The 22,408-nt window shown below is 39.8% G+C and overlaps 2 protein-coding genes across 3 annotated transcripts in view; one reads left to right on the forward strand and one right to left on the reverse strand.

Annotated features, from left to right (window-relative positions):
• Positions 1–66: 66 nt before the first annotated feature.
• On the forward strand, positions 67–12,575 carry DMAC2L (distal membrane arm assembly component 2 like). The gene is made up of 5 exons (XM_004010512.6): positions 67–126; positions 5,902–6,013; positions 6,906–7,114; positions 7,683–7,854; positions 9,639–12,575. The coding sequence occupies exons 2-5, from the start codon at positions 5,907–5,909 to the stop codon at positions 9,751–9,753; spliced, it is 603 nt and encodes a 200-aa protein (XP_004010561.1). The 5' UTR covers positions 67–126; positions 5,902–5,906; the 3' UTR covers positions 9,754–12,575.
• Positions 7,920–22,408, reverse strand: part of CDKL1 (cyclin dependent kinase like 1) — a 60,950-nt gene continuing 46,461 nt past the window's right edge. For both annotated transcript variants that reach the window (XM_015096973.4, XM_042252309.2), the window contains exons 6-10: positions 21,710–21,910; positions 19,011–19,093; positions 15,875–15,931; positions 14,567–14,722; positions 7,920–12,893 (exon numbers count right to left, since the gene is read on the reverse strand). In XM_015096973.4, coding sequence (XP_014952459.1) covers positions 12,786–12,893; positions 14,567–14,722; positions 15,875–15,931; positions 19,011–19,093; positions 21,710–21,910 — 605 coding nt within the window. In that variant the 3' untranslated portion in view covers positions 7,920–12,785. The remainder of the gene's footprint in view (positions 12,894–14,566; positions 14,723–15,874; positions 15,932–19,010; positions 19,094–21,709; positions 21,911–22,408) is intronic.

Below are 22,408 nucleotides of genomic sequence, written 5' to 3' on the forward strand. Positions count from 1 at the left end.
GGCGCACCTTCGCCCCACGTGGGCGCAGCCGCCAGTGGCCAATGGACGCGCGCGGCGGAGGGCGAAGGGCAGGCCTGCGCCGCCGTAGACGCTGGGGACGCCAGCTTGCTCCTTCCTTTTGCCGCCGTGAGTAGAGGAGCTAGGCCCCGAGAGGGGCGGGACTAGTGGTGGTCACCCTCTCCCCTTTCCCTTCTCCCATCTCTGGGCTAACTGAAAATCTGGCCCGCCGAGTCAGGCGTCCTCGACCTGCACAGCCCAGCGGACTTGGCGCCGCAGGACAAAGTCTGGGGATGATGATGGTGAAAATTCTCGTTAGGGCAGGCCCAGAGGCCCTCCTTTCCTCCAGCTAGGCCCCGCCCCCTCGACCCCTCCCCGCGTCCCTCGTGGCTCCGCCCTCTCAACCTCGCCTCTTCCTAGCCCCGCCCCACGTCCCTAGCGGCTTCTTGCGGAGAACCTCTGTCTCCAATGAGTCTCCTACAGAGCGGAGTGCTCACTAAAGGGCACAGTCCAGCCCCAACCTTCTCCAGACCGAGGCTCTGTCATGGCGACGCCTGATAGTCTGCTGTTTTCTGGCCATCCATATATGTGGCTCCTGACATGTCATTCATTATTGGTCTTGTAAATATTGAGCGCATAAATGAAACAGACTGCTCGGTCTCTGCCGTCATTTAGCGATCTGTTTCCTTTTTTTTTTTTTTTTTTTAATACTGGCCTGGTTTTAAATATGCTTTGCAGGCCTGGAAACAATGATTCACCTGTGCATGTCACTTCACCCCTGTTTAGCTATAAAATGAGGGAAGCAGGCTCTGTAGTCTCTGAAAGACCTGTGTCAGATTACGTGATCCTCTAGCTCTGTGCCTAACACCTGTTGTCAGCGTTTGATGGAAGGCTTTGTTTTTTGTTTTTTGTTTTTTAATTTTTAGGGTCAGGACAGCTGAGCAAAACAAAAATAGAACGATGTAACTTTATTACTGTATTTGGATTTAGTGGTAAAGAATATGCTTCCAGTGCCAATGCAGGAGGCGCAGGTTCAGTCCCTGGGTCCGGAAGATCCCCTGGAGTAGGAAATGGCAACCCACTCCAGGATTTTTGCCTGGAAAACTCTGTGGACAGAGGAGCCTGGCGACCTGCAGTCCATGGGGTGGCAAAGAGCCGGACACCACTGATCACCCCATGGGCACTGACTTTATTGCTGGGAAAACTTACTTGCCTGTCTGAATTTGGCTCCAGTTATTAGTCACATAGCTTGGGAAAGTGGAGTCACCCCTTTCCCTCAGCCCCTCCTGTGTGAACTATGAGTGATGTAGGGTCCCCCTCATAGGACTTTTTATGAGCAAGATAAGGCTCATCAGATGTTTAGCACAGTAAAATGCTCAATAAAATGATGGTTTTTATTATGTTTATATGGTTTTTATCACTTGGATAGTTATGCATATTTTCTTTGTGAAAATAATGTGGAATGTTGCCTGCTTGTTCATCACAAATGAAAAATAAGATATTCATTTTTAGTTTTTAATTTTTTATTAGAAAATTTCTTAATTTGAATTTTGAGTTAATTGTAGATTTCCATGCAGTTGTAAGAAACAGTAGAGATCCTGTGTACCCTTTACACAGTCTTCTCAAATAGTAACATCTTGTAAAAGTTTGATACAACAGCATAACCAGGAACAGCCCATGGATCTTATTCAGATAGCCTGTTTTGCATTTGTGTTTGTGTTTAGTCCTGTACAGATTTTATCACACCTGTATAGATTCTCCTTCTTCTTATTATTATTAGTATTATTTTTGGTCATGCAATGGGGCTTATGGAATCTTAGTTCTCTGACTATGGATGGAACTCTGAACCCTGGCAGTGAGAGTGTCCCAACCACTGGACCGCCAGGGACCTCCCCATGTGTAGAATGTTGTAGGCAAGCTACAACACAGATCCATCACCACCAAGATCCCTCCAGCAAGGCACCCTCTTACCCATTCTGTTCTCACTTTCTAAAATTTTGACATGTCAAGAATGTTACATAAACAAAATTATATAGTATGTAACTTTTTGGAATTGACTTTTTCACTTAGCATTATCCCATGAGAGCCATCCAAATTGTTGCATGTATTGATAGTTCATTCTGTCTTATTGCCGTGAAGTATTTCATGGTATGAATGTACTACAACATGCTTAACCATTCACCCTTTGGAGGATAACTGAGTTACTTCTAGTTTTTTGACTATTTCGAATAAAGCTGCTATGAAACTTAGTGTACAGCTTTTTGTGTGAGCCTGTTTTTGTTTCTCTGGGATAAATGCCCAAGAGTCCAATTGCTGGATCATCTGATAAGCACATGTTTAGCTTTGTAAGTGCCAAACTCCTTTCCAAAGTGGCTGTACCATTTTACATTCCCACCAGCAATGTTGAGTGATCGAGTTCCTCTTCAGTGTCGCCACCTTTTGGTACTATCACTATTTTTTATTTTAACCATTGCACAGGATTGTAGTTGATTTATTACTAGGTTGAGTATAGAATTATACAATCTAGGGTCTGTGGTCAGGCTTTCATGAGTCAGTCCATAGTAGTAACTGTTTTACTCTTCTGTGATTTTGAGCCTGTACTTCCTAGTTTAGCAAAGTGAAAGAACTCAAAATACACATGTACTTTTTATAAAATTTTCTCTGCTTAGCTTCTCGCCTAGTCTTGACTGTACATTAATTTGTTTCCTCTCGATTATCTCAAATCAAGAGCTCACCTTACATTCATTGACCCTGTAATGTCTTTGGCTAAAGACATTTGTTTTCTGGCCACCACACCCTCCTGAAGCTAAGAATTCATGTTCACCTTCCATCTAGGTCAGAACCTATAAGAAGTTAGTTCAGTGAGTGTCAAGTGATACTGGCCTAGGGTGACTTTGGGGACCTTTGCTTCTATTCCTAAGGAAGTGCTCTGTCACTCTATTTCACTAGACTCTAGATACATCAGGAATAAGAACTGGCATCAGTAATGGATGATTCCAGTGAAGTGGGGTTATAATCTGGGGGGGAAACTCCCCAGTTCTGATACCACCTCACCCTTCTCTCCACACTTTCACTGCCCTCAAGAACAGGTTGGCTAGTTTAGTCTTTTTGACCCCTAAATTAGCCATCACTTTGAATAGGCCACCTAAGTAATTATGTTTAATATATAAAAAGAGAACCTGCACTTTTTAAAAGAAACTTGTTTTTATGCAAATTGGAGAACTCTCCATCTCCTATTTTGAGGCACACATTAGAGCTCTGGCCTTCTCTAAGTCACAAACTTCCTATCAACTTTTGGAAACATCTGTTAAAAACTTACGGCTCCAAGCCATGTTATGATAGTAAGAAGAATTTTTTAAATAATTTGAATTCCTGAGTCATTTATCACAGCAGTAGCTTAGTAATGTTTATTTTTTAACTTGAATTTGAGTGGTTTCTTTTAATTTGTGTGCCTAGTCACTCAGTTGTGTCTGACTGAGACCCCATGGACTGTGGCCTGCCAGGTTCTTCTGTCCATCGAATTTTCCAGGCAAGAGTGCTAAAGTGGGTTGCCATTTCCTTCTCCAGGGGATTTTCCCAATCTAGGAATCAAACCCGAGTCTCCTGTGCCTCCTGCATTGCAGTTAGATTCCTTATCTGCTGAGCCTTCCCGGAAGCCCTTCTTTTAATTTATTAAAGTTAAATTCACCAACTCACCACCAGAGGTCTCCTCTTTCCCTCTAGAAAGCATTCTTAGAGGTAGCTGCTGCAATTCATTTGAAATTCCCAGTATCAATTAATTAACAAAATTACAGTTGAGAATGCAAAAACCTACCAGTTATTTTTTTTTAGGTTTACTGAAAAATAAAAACAATTTTCATGTTTAAATTATTTTGAATATAATATCCAGTATTTCTAGAGATCGTAAGCTAAAGTAAATTTGGTCTTTCTCTTAAGCTGAAATATACAGTTGACCAAAATGAATCAAGTGACTTCAGTTTTCATACTTCTCTAATTTTTCTGCTTAATGACAGTTTCTTTGTTTCTGCATGAGAATTTGTCAGCCATTGAAGATTGTTAATTCCAAATATTTATTGAACTTGCATTAGGGGATGGTGCTGTGCCTGGTGTTGGGAATAATTGAAATGAATGTGTGATTTTTGCTCTTCCTTTTGCTCTGCATACTTTAAATCTTTATTGCATGAATGAATAGATGGATGGAGATGGTATTTGAATAAAGTCTTGAGGTTGGGAAAGATTTCCAAAGGATTCTAGGTGGGGCAGGGAGGACTCTAGGAGGGAACTAGGAAGGAACAGCCTGGGATGAATCCGGAAAGACCCAATTTGTAAATATGGTTGGCAGCCAAAGAAGTTGCTGAAGTGGGCACGGATAGTGAGAGATTTAATCAAAAGCAGTGAAGATGTGAGAATGTGGGAGGAAGTATTTATAGCGTGGAGACACATTTGTAGTAATGAAGGCAGAGTAATGGCGGAAAAGCAGGGAAGAAGGTAATAGATGACTCCAGGGTACTGTCCTCAGACCTCAGCTCTCATTGTTTACAGCCTCAACATCCTCGGGCATTTCCTCAGCTCTAATGTGGTTCCCTCTCAGGACTCTTTCTAGTCCTCTTCTTTCTCTTGAGTTCTAGAACCATTCAAGGACTGAGGAAAGAGCCCGTGACTAATAAGAGTGAAAGTTAGGTTCAGGTTTCAGCACTGCACTGCTAACAATTAGCCATGAAACACTGGGCAAGTCCCTTTAAACACAGGCATTTATTAATACCCTGCCTTCTTCCAGGATTTTAGGGTGTCAGTGAGTTACTTAATATCGGGGCTTCAGTCTCCTCATCTTTGAATGGCCCTCATTCTTGCTGCTGCTGTCTGAGTAATCTTCCTGAAGCACAGTTCTGACCATGCCAGCGCTCTGTGCTGAAAGCTCAGTGACTCCTAGCTACCTGCAGAAGCCACACAGGAGACCCTTCCCATTGGGACTGTATACTGTCGGTCTCCTCATGACCCCCATGTTCTAACCCAACTGAACTACAACAAGTCTTAAACGTTCCCACCACAGCTAGTCACCTGACCTACCTTTGCTTGGCATCTTTGTTGAAATCCTTGTCTTTACTCTTTTGAGGTATTTTTCAGGCTCCGTCATTTATTTTAACCACCTGGTGACCTGTTTTAGCTCACTGTACCCTGCATTAAGTTGTCAGCTCCTCAAAGACAATGTGTCATTTGTCTGTGTCCTCCCCCCTCCTGGCACTTTAAGTCAGGTTGAGACCCAGTTTCGAAATCACTTTCTCAACTCAGGGTTATGGATTTTTACAGCTGGAAATCATCCGAGCCAATCATCTCATTTTATAAATGAGAAAACCAAGGGTCAGAGAGGTTAAGTTGCTTGTCTAGTCTTTCCCAGCTGCCCTGGCATAGTTCTTGGTTTGCACTGTTCTGGGGACGCTACTTACAATCTTTTCATAGGAAGATCTATTTCCATGATTCCTCTCCTTTTCTGGATGTAAATGGCTTAACCTTGATACATTGCTTCTTCGATGATTTTAGTTTGTCATTTTGATACTGGAAATGTGGATTGGGACTGGAACTGGTTTCGGTAAATCTGTAAATGCACTACTTGAATGGACACCAGGTGGCGCCACTGTGGGCGGACTCCAATTGAAGATCGAACAAGTATAACTTAATGTCAAGGCTGGGAGGAACCATAGAGACCATCCAATTCTGCCTCTCCTTTGCAGCAAAAGAAACCAAAAAAACAAACAGCAGTAACTTGCTCAATAACTACTGAGGGGTAAATGAGCCAGCTTTATCATCACAAGAGCATTGAGTCTGAAGTTGTGAAGTAAATTACTGTATGTATGGGTTCTGATTGCCAACTGATGATCTAATATGAATGCTATTTTATGTGTCTAGGGCAAATGATGCTGTTTGGAAAAATTTCCCAGCAGCTCTGTGGCTTAAAGAAACTCCCATGGTCACATGACTCCCGATACTTCTGGGGCTGGTTGAATGCAGTGTTTAATAAGTAAGTTACCCTTACTAAAGTGAAGAAACATGGGGATTGTTTCAGCTCGATGAGTTCCCAGTGGCTAATTTGGTTTTCTTATATTTCAGATGTTATTTGTGTTGTGTATGCAGTATGATCCTAATTTTCTTAAAAAAAAAATTAAATAAAGACCAAAAAAAGATAGGTTATAGAATATTAACTGTGACTGACTGGGTTGCAGGACTTCAGTGATTCTTTTTATTCATTCTCTCAGTGCCTTTCAAGCTTTTTTAAATGATCTTTTATTATTTTTATAATCAGAAAAGCTCAGTGATGTTAGAATATTTTATTCTGTGACTTAAGCAATGTAGTTAACCTTTTGAATACTATCAAGTGAATTCAAGTTTTAAAAATGTTATTTGGTGGCATGCTTATTTTGAAACTGGCAAAACTAACCTCCTCATTGCTTAATACAGCATTAATACCACTAACTAGAGAAAAAGGCATGTGTAAAAATTAATAAAGATCACTTACGGACATTAATTTGAACAAATGTTCAAAATTATTCCCTTTTTAAATCTTTTATCATTAATGAAAATTATAACCAAGTGTTGTCATTCGTTCAATACGTAGTTACTGAATATCTCCTGGAGTCAAGCTACTATGCTGCATACGAGTCAATAAAGACCCATGTCTGCCTGATAAACTCAGATTAAAAAAAAAAAAAATGCTTTGACAGTGTTCACTTGAAAACACAAGCAAAAATGGTAGCAAGTAGAGCTACCATTGAATGTTTTCTTTTCATGGATTTATCTCCCTCCTCATCACATGAAGTGAAAAGCAGTTGCTATTCTGTATTTATGTTGGTGAACATGGCTGAGAAGCGAGTGGCGATAGTAGAAGCTTCCTGCTCTTCTTCTCGTCCCCCCAGAGTGGATCATGACCGTATCAGGGACGTGGGTCCTGACAGGGCAGCGTCGGAGTGGCTGCTGCGCTGTGGGGCCATGGTGCGCTACCACGGCCAGGAGAGGTGGCAGAAGGACTACAACCATCTCCCGACAGGCCCTCTGGACAAATACAAGATTCAGGCAATTGACGCCACCGATTCCTGCATCATGAGCATCGGGTTTGATCACATGGGTAAGTCCTCTACCGTTTGTTATGGGAAATGCAGGTGGTTTGCAATGACCTTTGGTTGCAGTTGACTCACTCTTAGAGTCACACGGGTGTCCTTCTCGCCCTTTTCAGTCCAATCCAGCTTGTCTCTTCTTGTGTATGATATTTATTCTTAAGTTACATAGAGGTTACAAGTACCCTCCTCTCCTTTCTCTCCACACTAAGCTGCGGTTTATCAACTTGATATTCAAGGTCTTGTTTGTTAAACTATCTTTGTCAAACTTCTGTCATTGAGTAACCCTGACTAATATAGAAATAATTATATCCACACAGCCTCTGCTTGTGTGGGCATTTCATTCCTCAGTGCATGGGCATCTGACTGTGGAATGGCCCTGTCTGTCAGCACAATCCATGTAGTGAATACTTTGTGTGGTTAATAGGGTGACTAATTGTTCCAGTTTTCCTGGGATTAAGAGGTTTCCTAGGACTTAGGACTTTCAGTCCTGACACCAGAACAGTCCTGGGCAAACTAGGACAGTTGATCATCTTAATGGTAAAGCGGGTTCTTAAACTGTACTTTTTTCCCTTCCAGAAGGCCTACAGTATGTTGAAAAAATAAGACTATGCAAGTGTCACTATATTGAGGATGGTTGTTTGGAGAGACTTAGCCAACTTGAAAATTTACAAAAAAGCATGTTGGAAATGGAAATAATTTCATGTGGGAATGTCACAGACAAAGGTATCATTGCTTTGCATCATTTCAGGTAGGTGGTCAGTGTCAAAATGGAAACTTGATCATGTTAAGGTGAAGAATCAGAATTTAAAACAGTTGAGAGATGGTATCTTTTTTTAATTCTGAAAAACAGAATTTTAAAAAATGGTTTAACTTTCAGCCACAATACTTTAAAACAATTGAAGTTATCAACTTTAATATCTTATAGTTGTACTGCATTTTTTAGGAAGCATCTTTTTTAAAAAATCAATTACATAAAGCACCTAGCATGATGCCTATTACAGTTGTTGGTGCTCTCAGTAAACATCAGCAATTATACTTCCTCCTCATCTTTTAAAGTATTTTCCCCCCATGTTCTGCCAATAACCTCAGCATCACAGGAAGTTTGAGAAATCTTAAACATTAGAACCAAAAGTACCAGATTGTTTGTCTCTTACATTAGTTCAGGCTTTGTGGCTTCATCTCATAATAGAAACTTGAGTTGTTTTAAGAACTTCCCCAGTTTCTTTTCCTTTCTAGGTTAAGATTAATATTTTTAAACTTCAATCTCATTTAAAATAAAAGCAGAAACATAGCACAGTTCACCCATTTTTCCTGCTTCTCACCCCGGCTTGGCAATAACCACCAATCTGTTTTGTGTGTCTGTGAGCGTGCTTGTTTATTTTCAGCTTGCACATACAGGAGATCACACGGTATGTGTCTTTCTCTGTCTGACTGACTTCACTTAGCATAATGCCCTCGAGGTCCATCCGGTTTGTCGCCAGTGTTGAATTTTATTTTTTTATGGCTCAATACTACATATATGCATATCCTGTATTTTCTCTATTCACTGATCCATCAGTGGACTTTTAGGTTGTTTCTGTAGAGTGACTATTGTAAATAATGCTGCACTGAACACAGGTGTGCAGATGTCTTGTTGAGTTAGTGTTTTTGTTTTCTTCAGATAAATACTGAAACAAAGAATTATTGAATCATTTGGTAGTTCTTTTTTAATTTTTTGAGGAATCTTTATGCTGTTTTTCATATGACTGCCCCAATTTACAGTCCCATCAACCATGCACAAAGATTCCCTTTCCTCTACGTCCTCGCCAACACTTATTTCTAGTCTTTTTGATAATAGCCATTCTAACAAATGTAGGGTGCTATCTCATTGTGGTTCTGGTTTGTATTTCCCTGATAATGATGTAGAGTATCTCTTCCTGTACCTGTTCTCCATCTGTATGCCCTCTTTGGAAAAATGTCTATTCAGATATTTGCCCATTTTAAAAATTGCATTGTTCAGGTTTTTTGCTATTGAGTTGTATGAGCTTATACATTTTGGATATTAGCCCCTTATTAGATATATGACTTGCAGGTATTTTCTCCTGTTGAGTAGGTTGCCTTTTCATTTTGTTAATGGTTTTCTTGGCTGTGCAGAAGCCTTTCAACTTGATGTAGTTCCACTTGTTTATATTTGCTTTGTTTTTACTTTTAGTGTCAGATTCAAAAAATCATAACTACAACTGATGTCATATTTTATTCTTAACATACAAAGGAGTTCTATGCCATAATATACATATTTGGAAAAACTCAGCAGAATTATTGACATAACCAGAACAACTAAACTTTCCAAAGTCTGGATTAGTTCCTAGCATGAATCTCATTTAAAGTAGTGCTCTAAGATTACTGTTCCAAAAGTCATTTTGCATGTGTAGGATGATATGAACACACACTGTGTGTAATTTCTTAAAAAGCCAATAAAACAAGTTTATTTTTAATGCTATAAGAGTAAAGGTCAAATTATATTAACTTTTAAAATTTTCTTTTTTTTTACAGGAACCTCAAGTATTTGTTTCTAAGTGATCTTCCTGGAGTAAAAGAAAAAGAAAAAATTGTTCAAGCCTTTAAGACATCACTGCCTTCTCTGGAGCTAAAATTAGACTTGAAGTAAAATAATATTTCAATAAGTATCTTAATTCAGTGTAGAGTGTCATTTTAAATTGATCCTTAACAGCAACAAATATTATATAGTTATCAGCAGAACTATAAGGATGTTATATCATGACATTTTAGCAGCATCCATCATGTAGAAAATAAACATTCAGATGTGATTCACTAAAGTTACTAAGTCGGAAGTAAGAATTTATGTACACTAAATCATATTAAGTGCAAATCAGATACCCTATTAATTTTAATATATGCTTTATTTTATAATGGTATCTATATAAATATCTCGATATAGATACTTAAGTTCTTTAAAATGATTTAAATGTACAGTACAGGTATTTACTTTTTAACAGTAATTTGCTTCATTTTAAAGTTATTGAAGCATGTTACTATAAATGTACAATTATGAAAAACTGAAAGCTAAATTTCAGATTCATTGATGGAGTCAATTATGCAAAGTAATCAGAGGTTGCTGGAGCATTCCCATTGCTTCCCAGGATTTGCATGCATTTCTCATGATCCTGCATATCTGTGCTCTTTGTAACATACATCCTTTCTCTGAATAAACAGTTTCTGGCTAATTTGTCTAGTCTGTAGGCTTAATCTGGTGTTTTATTAAAACTAGACATAAATACTTGGCTGGATTTAAATAACTTTGCTTATTCCAATAAACCAGAGGAAACAATAATGAAGACCAGCACAGCTTTACCTATTTTTGCTTAAATTTAAAAACTGCTTAAAGAGGAAAAATTTAACATGTCAATTAGAAACTAATTTGTATTCCCTCATATATGTTGGATAGTATTTCCCATGAGTATGAGCACAAAATTCACTTTATGTCTAGAACACAGTAATAATGAATATCATAAATAGATAGAATCAGGGCCATTTCAAAGAGGTAAAAATAAAGATCTGATTTTATTATTGTTAGTTATATGCCAACTTGTTTGAGGATGTCTGTATGTTTGGTTTGAACATTATTTGGTTGGATATAACCGTGACTGGAGATAGTTTTAAAATAAACACTTTCTGTGATGCACTCTTATAGTAGAAAAATGAATTTTAGTTGTGTTTAGAAACTGGATTATGTAAATAGCACATGCCATAAATGATGTACTATTTACTAATTGCCACTGTCATTTTAAAAATCAGGAAATGTTTGTCTCATGTGAAACAGTGGTGATTCCGTGATGAAGAAAGGATCACGGATATGGTTAAGTATAAGCATACATTTTATAGAAGTCAGAAAAAAATGACCACTTCTGTCTCAGGTTTATTTGATTACTATGTGATGAAGCAACTGACTGCCCACAAGTTAGTCTGGAGATACTTTTCTATTCTGAATGGGATTCTTTAAAAATACTGGGTAAATTAGGCAGTTACAGTCATCTGCCTCGTCAAGTGCATTGTTAGGGGTAATGGAAAAAGAAAATACAAAATTTACACTATTGCAGAAGTTGGATGTTCTTCTTTGTCATTTGAATCAAAGTCTATGTAACAAGAATTAGATTATATTGTGACTGTTAGCCCACTGTCAACTTTATGCAAGAAGCTACATACATCAGGAAGCCTTAGGCTATCATTAAACTGGCTGGGGTAGTCAAAATTATTGAACAGGTGCCAGAATTTGGTAGATCACTGTGTAGTACGTAAAAACAATCAAATGCTGTCATGAAGAAAATTAATATAGCAGTAAATTGAAGTGCAAAAGAAATGTTTTGAAGATACAGTAAACAGTAAAATACATCTTCAAAACCCATGGCGAGAACTGCTAGGAAACAGCAGCACATCAATCAGAAATGGGGCTGAGCAATAAGAAACAGACATCAGCTTCATATTGCCCTTATGTCCAGGGGACAAAGACGAAAAAGCTTTTTGAATAGAAGCAATAGGCCAAATCAAAGCTAATTATATGTCATCATTTTAAGTACCACTGTACAAAGCTAGCAATTGTCAATAATATCACTTTGGCCTATTATTGTCAGTGTTTAACTGTTAGGTTGGTATATATACACACATATATGCGTGTGCAGTATAAAGATACTTCAGGGAAACATCAACTTAAAACATAATGTCTCTTATGACCCAAGTGAAAGTTTATAAGCAGTTTCTTCCAAAACCCAGATCACTGTATATAGTCCTGCCTGTTGCTCTGTCTCCAAGTCTGAGGCAGAACTGGAGAGAATGGAGTACTAATTACTTTCAGGCTGGCAGGCTCAGTTCCTGCAAAGCCTGTAGATCTTGTTCTACCCCTTGGTCAACTGCCAAGCTTCATGCCATTGTTTGCAAGGGTAACTGGGTGAACAAATGTAGACAGATTATAGTCAACCCATCTTGCCTGCAAGAATGACTAAGATGCATCCTTTACTAAAGGTAGACCGAAGTATATGTAAGAAGTGTCTATAAACACATCATTAAATATATAAGCAGATAAATTACAGTCCTTTTATGATAATCCATATGATTTTAAATATTTTGAATGACTCAAATATTCAAGAAGTTTCCATATATAAAAATCAAGAACTAGAACAAGCAGGAAATGGAATTTTAAACATTTTGCTTTTAAGAACTAAAACCCTCCTTAAATATGATGAGAAAATCTGAAGAAGCAGGAGACAGGACTCAAAGCAACAGAGATCCAAAAAAATATATGGGCATTCTGTAATCCATTTTCACCTGTTCTATCTGGTACGATTATAGCATAAATCTTTTTTCTTTTGCATCTCTATTTTGCCAGAGGTATAAGTGAGTACAGTAGATACAGTTTATATTCTGTCCATCAGCTCAGCTACTTAGATACAATAAAAATACAAGTGAAAATCCAAAGAAGTTGTTCCTTTCTGTTCTGGACAGCATCGTCATGCATGGAAGACTGCCTCTGGAATTTTCCTTCACATCTTGCCATGTGGCCTCCCCCACTTAGTTACTTAAATTTTCTCCTGAGGCTTTTTCCAACGTTGTGATTGTTTTCAACCAAATGTATGTTTTATTCAAATTGATGATCAACTCTTTTTTTATCATCAATCTCCAAGCTCTTTAAATGTTTGGAAAATGGTAGTTAAGTTTCTTGGTGTTACAGCAATATTTCTTGTTATCCAGAGCTGGAAGGATGCTGCTGCTGGTCAGCTGAGGTAGGCACTGCAACTGAAAATACAAAACAGAATTACGGTCAATGCCACACACTTTTTTCATTATCCATAACACATTCAAAAAAAGGTAAATAATTTTTTCAGCACAGAAATACTCTTTCTGCATAGAATCCGGGATCTGAGAGAGAACAGAATGTTTACATCTGGAGCTCAGGGGCTCCAATCAAGATGGAGGAATTGATGGACAGGGAGCTCACTGCCTCCTATAAATCTGGTCTCTGCTTTTCCTTTTCAAGATTTATTGTTTATAATAAAGCAAAACATGTACTTGTATAATGTACAAAACATGTACATAAAGGAAATTTAGAGGATATGAAAAGGAAGGGGAAATCTACATGTTAATAGTATTGGAAAAAAAGCATATATTCACAGGAGTTAAGAGCTTGCTGGGACCTTAGGGATCATTTAAGCCAATACCTTGTCTTACAGGAAAGAAAACTGATGTCTGAAACACTCAGATGATTTGGCCACCTACTACCTTACTTAAAAAGGCAAAACTGCTCCTTTAATGCTGCCAGAAAATGTCTGAATTCATCCTCAATGTCAAACGAAAGCAAGGGAACACATATTTTTTATGGTACTATATGGACTTAGGTATCTGAAAAACGAATACTTTTCAGGACTTTTAAATCAAACCTACAAGTGATATACAAATTAGTGAGGTTCCTCTATTCTTTCATGTAAAAATATTTCTATCTAGACCCTTTACTCCTGAACTCAAAGAAACAGTAAGGTAAGGAGTAACTGAGGGGAAAGTCTGCTTAGTATGAAAAGCATTCTTAACTTCCTAACTCTGGTCTATTTTAGGGCACTGGGTTTCATGTGGTATCTGTTCCTAATGGACTATCCACCCTCTTCTCTCCTCCAAATCTCACAAACACCACCCAGATACCACTCAGCAGTGGAAACTGCAAGGGGAAAGACTAAGGCAAGATAATTTAAAGCTTAAGGGGCACCTGAGCAGATGAAAGAAGCAATCAGGAGCAGCCAGCTCATCCTAACTGTGGTTCCAACTACAATCCATTCTAAATCAGAACAGCTCTTGGTTTATGACAAGACACTTAATGCAAGGCCACTCTTCCCACTTTACAGCAATCACAAATCTTCACGGGCTCCCAGTGTGCAGCCTGGATGCTGTGCTCTGGTTAAACATACTGTTCTGCTATTCTCACTGAAAGTAATAATCACCGCATTTACCGTAGCCAACTCTAATGATTAACGGGTCAAGGAGGAAAACAGTTCCTTTTTCAGATAAAGCTGGAATGTCAATCAGTACTGAAGGTAAACATGATGACAGAGAGCTGCCTGGGGTAAATTTAATTTCATTTTCCAAAGCACAAGAAGCATGCTCAGTGGAATTCACTCCCTTGTCTCTGTCTGGGACCTGTGCTCCTGCACAGCAAAAGCCCTGGCCCCTGGGTGGCAGCAGGGAGCCACTAGGCAGGGTCATCTTTAGGATTCAGGAAGAAGGGCCCTTAACAGGTAAGTGTCTCTGGGACCCTGGCCGGTAGATCTTGTGAGCTGTGTGTCCTCACACAAGAATAACAGGATGCTGGAACTGCAAGCCACAACGGACACCTCAAGTATAGATTCAGGCTCTCTGTACCAGATGAACTCATCTGATATTGCAACCCTGCACGCTTCTGTAAAGCAGTGCCCCAGCTTTACCCCCGGCAAGTGCTTTCGGCTCCGTCGTAGCGTCTTCCTTGTTGGTTTCTCATGCTCTTTTGCCGAATCCCCTATTTCTCTGATACTGTCAAAATACGAATGCTGCAACAGCTGCTCACATGTCAGTCTCTCAGCAGGATTCATGTGGAGACAGCCCTAAAGGAACAGAAAATCCCCTCTGCTTACTCTCTAAAACTGCATAAACTTATTAATATCATTTTTTCTTCTTTGAAATATTAAACTCTTCAGGTGGGGCCAAAAGGATGAAAAAGTAAGAAAAACACACGAATCATGACTTTCATTCCTTCCACAATCATTCCTGGGGGGTAACCACATAATGAATGAATGAATGGTTTCTAGGAATAGTAATGAATCATTTTCTTCACCTTGTTCTGTTCTTGAGGCATTCGGTGCTCTGCCCTGAGGGAGCAGGACATGATTTTTGAGTTCACCTCAGTGTCCCACTAGAATAATCCTCCTAACCCGTTTTGGGTACTTGACTTTACTTTGTAAAAACTAGTTTTTTTATTAAAAAAATAATATCTACACATGATAAAAATAAACTTCATACAGTATGTAGCAAAGTCTCTTCATCACTCTAGTTCTCCCATTCTGTCTTCTAAAATCAGTCATTTTTTGTATATTCTTCCAGAAATAGCCCATGTATTACATGTATGTAAGGGAGAAGGGACATACCTCTCTTTACGTTACATCATTCTTAACTATTTGCTATGCCAGTAAATAGGCTAGAGGGCTCATACTTAGATAGATTAAATCTCACAATTACATACCTCAAGGAACTGTCTCATTTCTAAAATTATAAATGCATCAGTAAATGTTTTAAATACTTTTTATAATGGGTGGGACATTGACCTTAGCTTGCAAATATTTTAATCGGTACTTCATTTTACACAAGGGCTATATACTTTTGAAAATGTGTATGGAAATCAAGTTTTAAAGTTGAAACCTACTTTCAGTATATTAGAGTGTTATTTAAAAGAATCCTATGGCTAAATAGTTTGTTGTTTTTTTTTTTAAGAAAAGGATCCTTTTTGTAAAACAAACATTCCTCCTCTTAAAAATTTACATTTCAAGTACAATATTAGGGTAATTTAAAGTGAAAAATATTTACAGTTGTTTTCACTGTTATGTAACTCATTTTAAAAATGAAAAGCACGTATACTTTTCAAGTGAGAAGAAGAATTCTAAAAGGAACACTTTTCAATGCATGGATTGACATAATCATTCAGATTCCCCAATGATTCAGCTGCCCTGTGCTCCCAGGTCTGTTGGAAGCCATGATTTTACCTTTAAGAGGTCCAGGGCAGGATAAGAGATATTTGGAAATTTTAATTCAAGTGGTTCCTGTTGAAAAAGAGAGAAAGAAAACATGGATTTTATTTACAGCATATATTCAAATATAAAGTTATTTCAGATTGAATTTTTGAGTGAGAGAAGCATCTTCCTGGAACCTTCTTTGCCTCCTCCACCCTCTGCCCACCCCACCTCCCACCTATGTCTGTTTCATAAGTTCCTTCTTTCCCCACTTCCAAAATGTTTTATAAGCTTATACTCTCCCCCATCCTCTAAACTGCTTTTCCAAATTTTCTTCCTAACCATTTACCCCCTTTACTTCCTAAAGAACAGATTCAGGTAGCAAACTGTGAGGGAATACTAATTAGAAAAAAAAAAAGAAAAAAAAACACTTGTCAAGCAATTGTTATTTCCCTGTTTTCTGCTCCAATTTATGTAACTTGCCTTGTCTCAGAATAATGTTTGGCATTTCTAGAAAGGGGTCCTGATTATGGCATTTATTGACATTTACCTAAAGGGAGCTATGTAACAAAGATTATTTTTCCCTACTCAGGTGAACAGATGTTCTTGGTTTTCTGGAATAAACACTGTTCTCTCCTCCCACAGGAGCCTGCTGTCCCCCTGATTATCCCACTGTTTAAAGAGTCTCCTGAGCAGACATCCATCAATCTCCTTTGGCCATTTAAGGCTATTTTTCTCTAATCACAGGCAGGCGACAATCAGGAGTAATAAACACTATAAAATAGAAGGAATGCCATATGTCAGGCAGACAGGCCAGTTCAAGTCTCCCACACTGCAGGCGGATTCTTTACCGTCTGAGCCACCAGGGAAGCCCACACCACTGATAAAGAGGCTAAAACGGAGGAAAACTGAGAAACTAAGAGCTAACCAGGCTGAGTCAAATAAATGACCAAGATGAATCGTGTGGATAAAGACGGTGGTTCCCTGGTGCTGCCATCAAGCTTAAGAGCACAGTGTTACTTAGTTCAGGGAACCAGCCAACAGCAACCAATTCCCAAGTGTGGAGTTACTCACCACTGATAAGAAATAAGAGCCTCAGTTTTGGAGTTGCCTAAGATCAACAGGGAAAAATAAAATCCTAAAGCAGATCTGTATGAGCCTTTGAGAGCAGCCCACTCCACTCCCTAAGCTAAACTATTTCTCTTGCTACTTTTGTGCATTGAATCTGAGCACCACTGAGGCCTGCTGTTTCAGCAAGGATGCCTGGGACGAGGCCGGCCGGTTGGCTGTGATAGGCAGGGGCCCATCCTGCCTGCTTAGCCGGTTTCCCTGCCCCCAGAAGCATGCAGGCCTCCTTCGGGCAGGGCGGCTGACGGGCAGAGGGACTCGGGCACAGATATTCAACCTGTGCAGCCTCCATGCTGCATCTTCCTGTGCTTCTGTCAACAGGAAATCCCCTGCAGGACAACCTCTGGGAAACCATGGGAAGCCTTTTACACCGATGAAACCTGGGCTGTTTCTGAGGTTTCACTGGTAGAAGAGCAAACAGGAAGTTCACTAAGGGACATTTAGTGAGACACTGGGAATGTCCAGGTCACAGGGGAGCAGCTGGGTCGCCTGCCATATGTCAGGTGTCATTCCTGCTTCTGTGGCCTTGAAGGCACGCCGCTGCCCCACTTTCCCTAATTCCCAGTGCTGCTGGAGGGTGGCAGCAGGGAGGCAGGAGGTGGGAGACCTCACTGCAGGACTGGCCCAGAGTCTGCAGGGACAGACAGCTCTGATGGAACCGGCTGGAGCCTCCATCTGGAAACTGAGCAATGGAGGAGGGTTCACTTCGGTGTGAAACTACCTTTCTTAGACAGTAGGAACTCAGGACTTCATAGACCTTAACTGTGCTCTGAAATGTTTCTGATTATAATACAGGCTCATTAGAAGACACTTTAAAAAACTATAAAGAAAGAAACAAATTGTACCACCACAAAGAGACATTCGCTGTTAATATTTTGGTATACTATACCTTGCAGCCATTTATTTCATAAATAGAAAAATCTTTATAGCCTGATTTTCTTGAGGTTGTCATATTATTTTTTATTTATACATGTAAACATGTATATTTATTTAAAATTCATTAAAATTATGTCAAATTATGGATACTATTTTATAACTTTTTTCATTTAGTAATATGTTACGGACCTTTTTTATCAGGTGATTACATATGACTCTAATTATTTTTATTGGCTATGTGGTATTTCTATTGTAAGGACGTACCATAACCTATTTAATTAATTCTTTAAAGGAAATGATTTCTGTTAAAGAATGTCATGTTTCCATCAAAAAATGTTTGCTGTATCTTTATGCTGTTAAGTCATTTCAGTCATGTCTGACTCTGTGCGACCCCAGAGACAGCAGCCCACCAGGCTCCCCCGTCCCTGGGATTCTCCAGGCAAGAACACTGGAGTGGGTTGCCATTTCCTTCTCCAGTGCATGAAAGCAAAAGGTGAAAATGAAGTCGCTCAGTCGTGTCCAACCCTCAGTGACCCCATGGACTGCAGCCTTCCAGGCTCCTCTGTCCATGGGATTTTCCAGGCAAGAGTATCTTTATACTCTTGTCTAATAGTTTCACTGGACTAAATTCTTGAAAGTGCTTTAGACTATGCACATTTAAAATTTTTTCAGTTTTTGAAAAATACGTGTTTTCTCCACATTGGCCAAAAGAACAGGTATCAGAGTGAGGCTGGCCAAGCAAGTTCATCACCATTTTCCCCCATGGTCTGGGACTAGAGAGCACAGCAGAGTAGGGGCTTGGACCATGCTGGATTTTCCTGGAGGAGTCATCGTCTACAGGTTGATCAGCTCTGAGCTTTGTAGCTTCAACTGCTGAAAATGATGGACAGGCGAGTTTGGGGCAAAGAGCTCTACAATCTCAGCTGTCTGTAAATTAGCACTGAAGGCCAGGGTCTTGTAGCGAATTTGCTCCAGTTTTTTTTTCCACTCTTAGACTGATCTTCTGGTGCCAAATGGACCACGGAGCTCAGGCAGGTGCCTAACTATCAAAACCTAGTTAGACTGCAACTCCCCATGTATATTCATTGAGTGAGAATGATCACCACTTAAATATCCTGGTAAACATAGCTCTGACCTGCAGAGCTTACCAAAATAGGTCACTCACCATATCTTCAGGGTCTGGAATATTTACCCCACTGAAGTACTGATTTGTGCTAAATACATGTTGGTGCCTAGGAATGAGGTCTCCTTTGGACAAGAAGAAAGAGAAAGGTAAAATTAGATCAGTTATAGATATATTACAAAATACTGGGTATAGTTTTCTGAAACTAACATAATATTGTAAGTCAATTATACTTCAATAAAAAATTTTAAAAAACAAAAAAGAGAAAAACAATGTTTTTCATCCTCTCAAAAACATTAGATCAGTTAGCAAGCACTGCTCTATGGTTTCCTTTCATTGGTGCTGTATTGGACATCACCAGATGGTCAACACCAAAATCAGATTGATTATATTCTTTGGAGCCAAAGATGGAGAAGCTCTATACAGTCAACAAAAACAAGACCAGGAGCTGACTGTGGCTCAGATCATGAACTCCTTGTTACCAAATTCAGACTCAAATTGAAGAAAGTAGGGAAAACCGCTAGACCATTCAGGTATGACCTAAATCAAGTCCCTTATGATTATACAGTGGAAGTGAGAAATAGATTTAAGGGCCTAGATCTGATAGATAGAGTGCCTGATGAGCAATGGAATGAGGTTTGTGACATTGTACAGGAGACAGGGATCAAGACCATCCCCATGGAAAAGAAATGCAAAAAAGCAAAATGGCTGTCTGGGGAGGCCTTACAAATAGCTGTGAAAAGAAGAGAGGTGAAAAGCAAAGGAGAAAAGGAAAGATATCAGCATCTGAATGCAGAGTTCCAAAGAATAGCATGGAGAGATAAGAAAGCCTTCTTCAGGGATCAATGCAAAGAAATAGAGGAAAACAACAGAATGGGAAAGACTAGAGATCTCTTCAAGAAAATTAGAGATACCAAGGGAACATTTCATGCAAAGATGGGCTCGATAAAGGACAGAAATGGTATGGACCTAACAGAAGCAGAAGATATTAAGAAAAGGTGGCAAGAATACACAGAAGAACTGTACAAAAAAGATCTTCACGACCCAGATAATCACAATGGTGTGATCACTCATCTAGAGCCAGACATCCTGGAATGTGAAGTCAAGTGGAAGCATCACTATGAACAAAGCTAGTGGAGGTGATGGCATTCCAGTTGAGCTGTTTCAAATCCTGAAAGATGATGCCGTGGAAGTGCTGCACTCAATATGCCAGCAAGTTTGGAAAACTCAGCAGTGGCCACAGGACTGGAAAAGGTCAGTTTTCATTCCAGTTACAAAGAAAGGCAATGCCAAAGAATGTTCAAACTACTGCACAATTGCACTCATCTCACATGCTAGTAAAGTAATGCTCAAAATTCTCCAAGCCAGGCTTCAGCAATACCTGAACTGTGAACTTCCAGATGTTCAAGCTGGTTTTAGAAAAGGCAGAGGAACCAGAGGTCAAATTGCCAACATCCACTGGATCCATCCGAGGGAAAAAGCAGGAGAGTTCCAGAAAAGCATCTATTTCTGCTTTATTGACTATGCCAAAGCCTTTGACTGTGTGGATCACAATAAACTGTGGAAAATTCTGAAAGAGATGACCTGCCTCCTGAGAAATCTGTATGCAGGTCAGGAAGCAACAGTTAGAATTGGACATGGAACAACAGACTGGTTCCAAATAGGAAAAGGAGTACGTCAAGGCTCTATCCTGTCACCCTGCTTATTTAACTTATATGCAGAGTACATCATGAGAAATGCTGGACTGGGAGAAACACAAGCTGGAATCAAGATTGCTGGGAGAAATATCAATAACCTCAGATATGCAGATGACACCACCCTTATAGCAGAAAGTGAAGAAGAACTAAAAAGCCTCTTGATGAAAGTGAAAGTGAAAAAGTTGGCTTAAAGCTCAACATTCAGAAAACGAAGATCATGGCATCCAGTCCCATCACTTCATGGCAAATAGATGGGGAAACAGTGGAAACAGTGTTCGACTTTATTTTGGGGGGCTCCAAAATCACTGCAGATGGTGACTGCAGCCATGAAATTAAAAGATGCTTACTCCTTGGAAGAAAAGTTATGACCAACCTAGATAGCATATTCAAAAGCAGAGACATTACTTTGCCGACTAAGGTCAGTCTAGTCGAGGCTATGGTTTTGCCTGTGGTCATGTATGGATGTGAGAGTTGGACTGTGAAGAAGGCTGAGTGCCGAAGAATCGATGGTTTTGAACTGTGGAGTTGGAGAAGACTCTTGAGAGTCCCTTGGACTGCAAGGACATCCAACCAGTCCATTCTGAAGGAGATCAGCCCTGGGATTTCTTTGGAGGGAATGATGCTAAAGCTGAAGCTCCAGTACTCTGGCCACCTCATGCGAAGAGTTGACTCATTAGAAAAGACTCTGATGCTGGGAGGGATTGGAGGCAGGAGGAGAAGGGGACGACAAAGGATGAGATAGCTGGATGGCATCACTGACTCGATGGACGTGAGTTTGAGTGAACTCTGCCAGTTGGTGATGGACAGGGAGGCCTGGCGTGCTGCGATTCATGGTGTCGCAAAGAGTTGGACACGACTGAGTGACTCGGAACTGAACTGAACATACCTACAAAGGACACCGTTTATGGAGCCATTACAATGAGGCTCTGAGTTTCCCTGTTTCGTGACTATAAAGGGCACTGGATGAGACTAGGAACTTGGCTCTGCCCTGACATGGGTAGAAGTATCTGGTTTCCAAAAGATGGGACAAAACCCAGCACTTACCCAAGGTTTTCCTAATCAGATAGAGCTGATCCACATCTGATTTTCCTGGCCATAGAGGAACCCCTGACAGCAGCTCAGCAAAGACACAGCCAATCGCCCAAACATCTACTGGGGGTCCGTACTGCGTGTCCCCCACCAGCAGCTCTGGGGAGCGGTACCACCTGGTAGCCACGTAGTCTGTGTAGTAGTCGCTCGGTCCAGCTGGCCAGCCATGGGACATGGAAAATAGAGGGAACAGTGCAGGGAGTCAGAACCGGGAGGGCAAAGACCTGGGAAATCAAGCTCGTGCCCCACCTGCAGTTTTTCCAAATCGGTGCTTCACAGCACTGGTTACACATGAAAACCACCTGGAACATAGTCCTTTTAAAAATTACTGATGTTTGAGCCCCACACCAGTCCAGTTAAACCAGAATCCCTAGAGGGGTATCAATATGGTGTTTAGAGTTTATTGCTTCCCAGATGATTCTATTAAAAGCCACTCTTCTAAAATAGTAGTTTTTAAAAGCACTATTTTAGCAAAAGATGAAGGGTAATATATTAGTAAGCCCTTTATTGTGATAAAATTTACATATAGCATATACATTTTTAAACCACTGTATGCATGTTTTCAGTAATTGTAGACTTGCAAGCTTATGCCCTAAATATACAAGAACTAGCTTCCTATAGCACTTAGATCCCTTATCATATTAACAATCTCCC

The sequence above is a fragment of the Ovis aries genome, chromosome 7 (assembly GCF_016772045.2).
Source record: "Ovis aries strain OAR_USU_Benz2616 breed Rambouillet chromosome 7, ARS-UI_Ramb_v3.0, whole genome shotgun sequence".
NCBI classification, from domain to species: domain Eukaryota; kingdom Metazoa; phylum Chordata; class Mammalia; order Artiodactyla; family Bovidae; genus Ovis; species Ovis aries.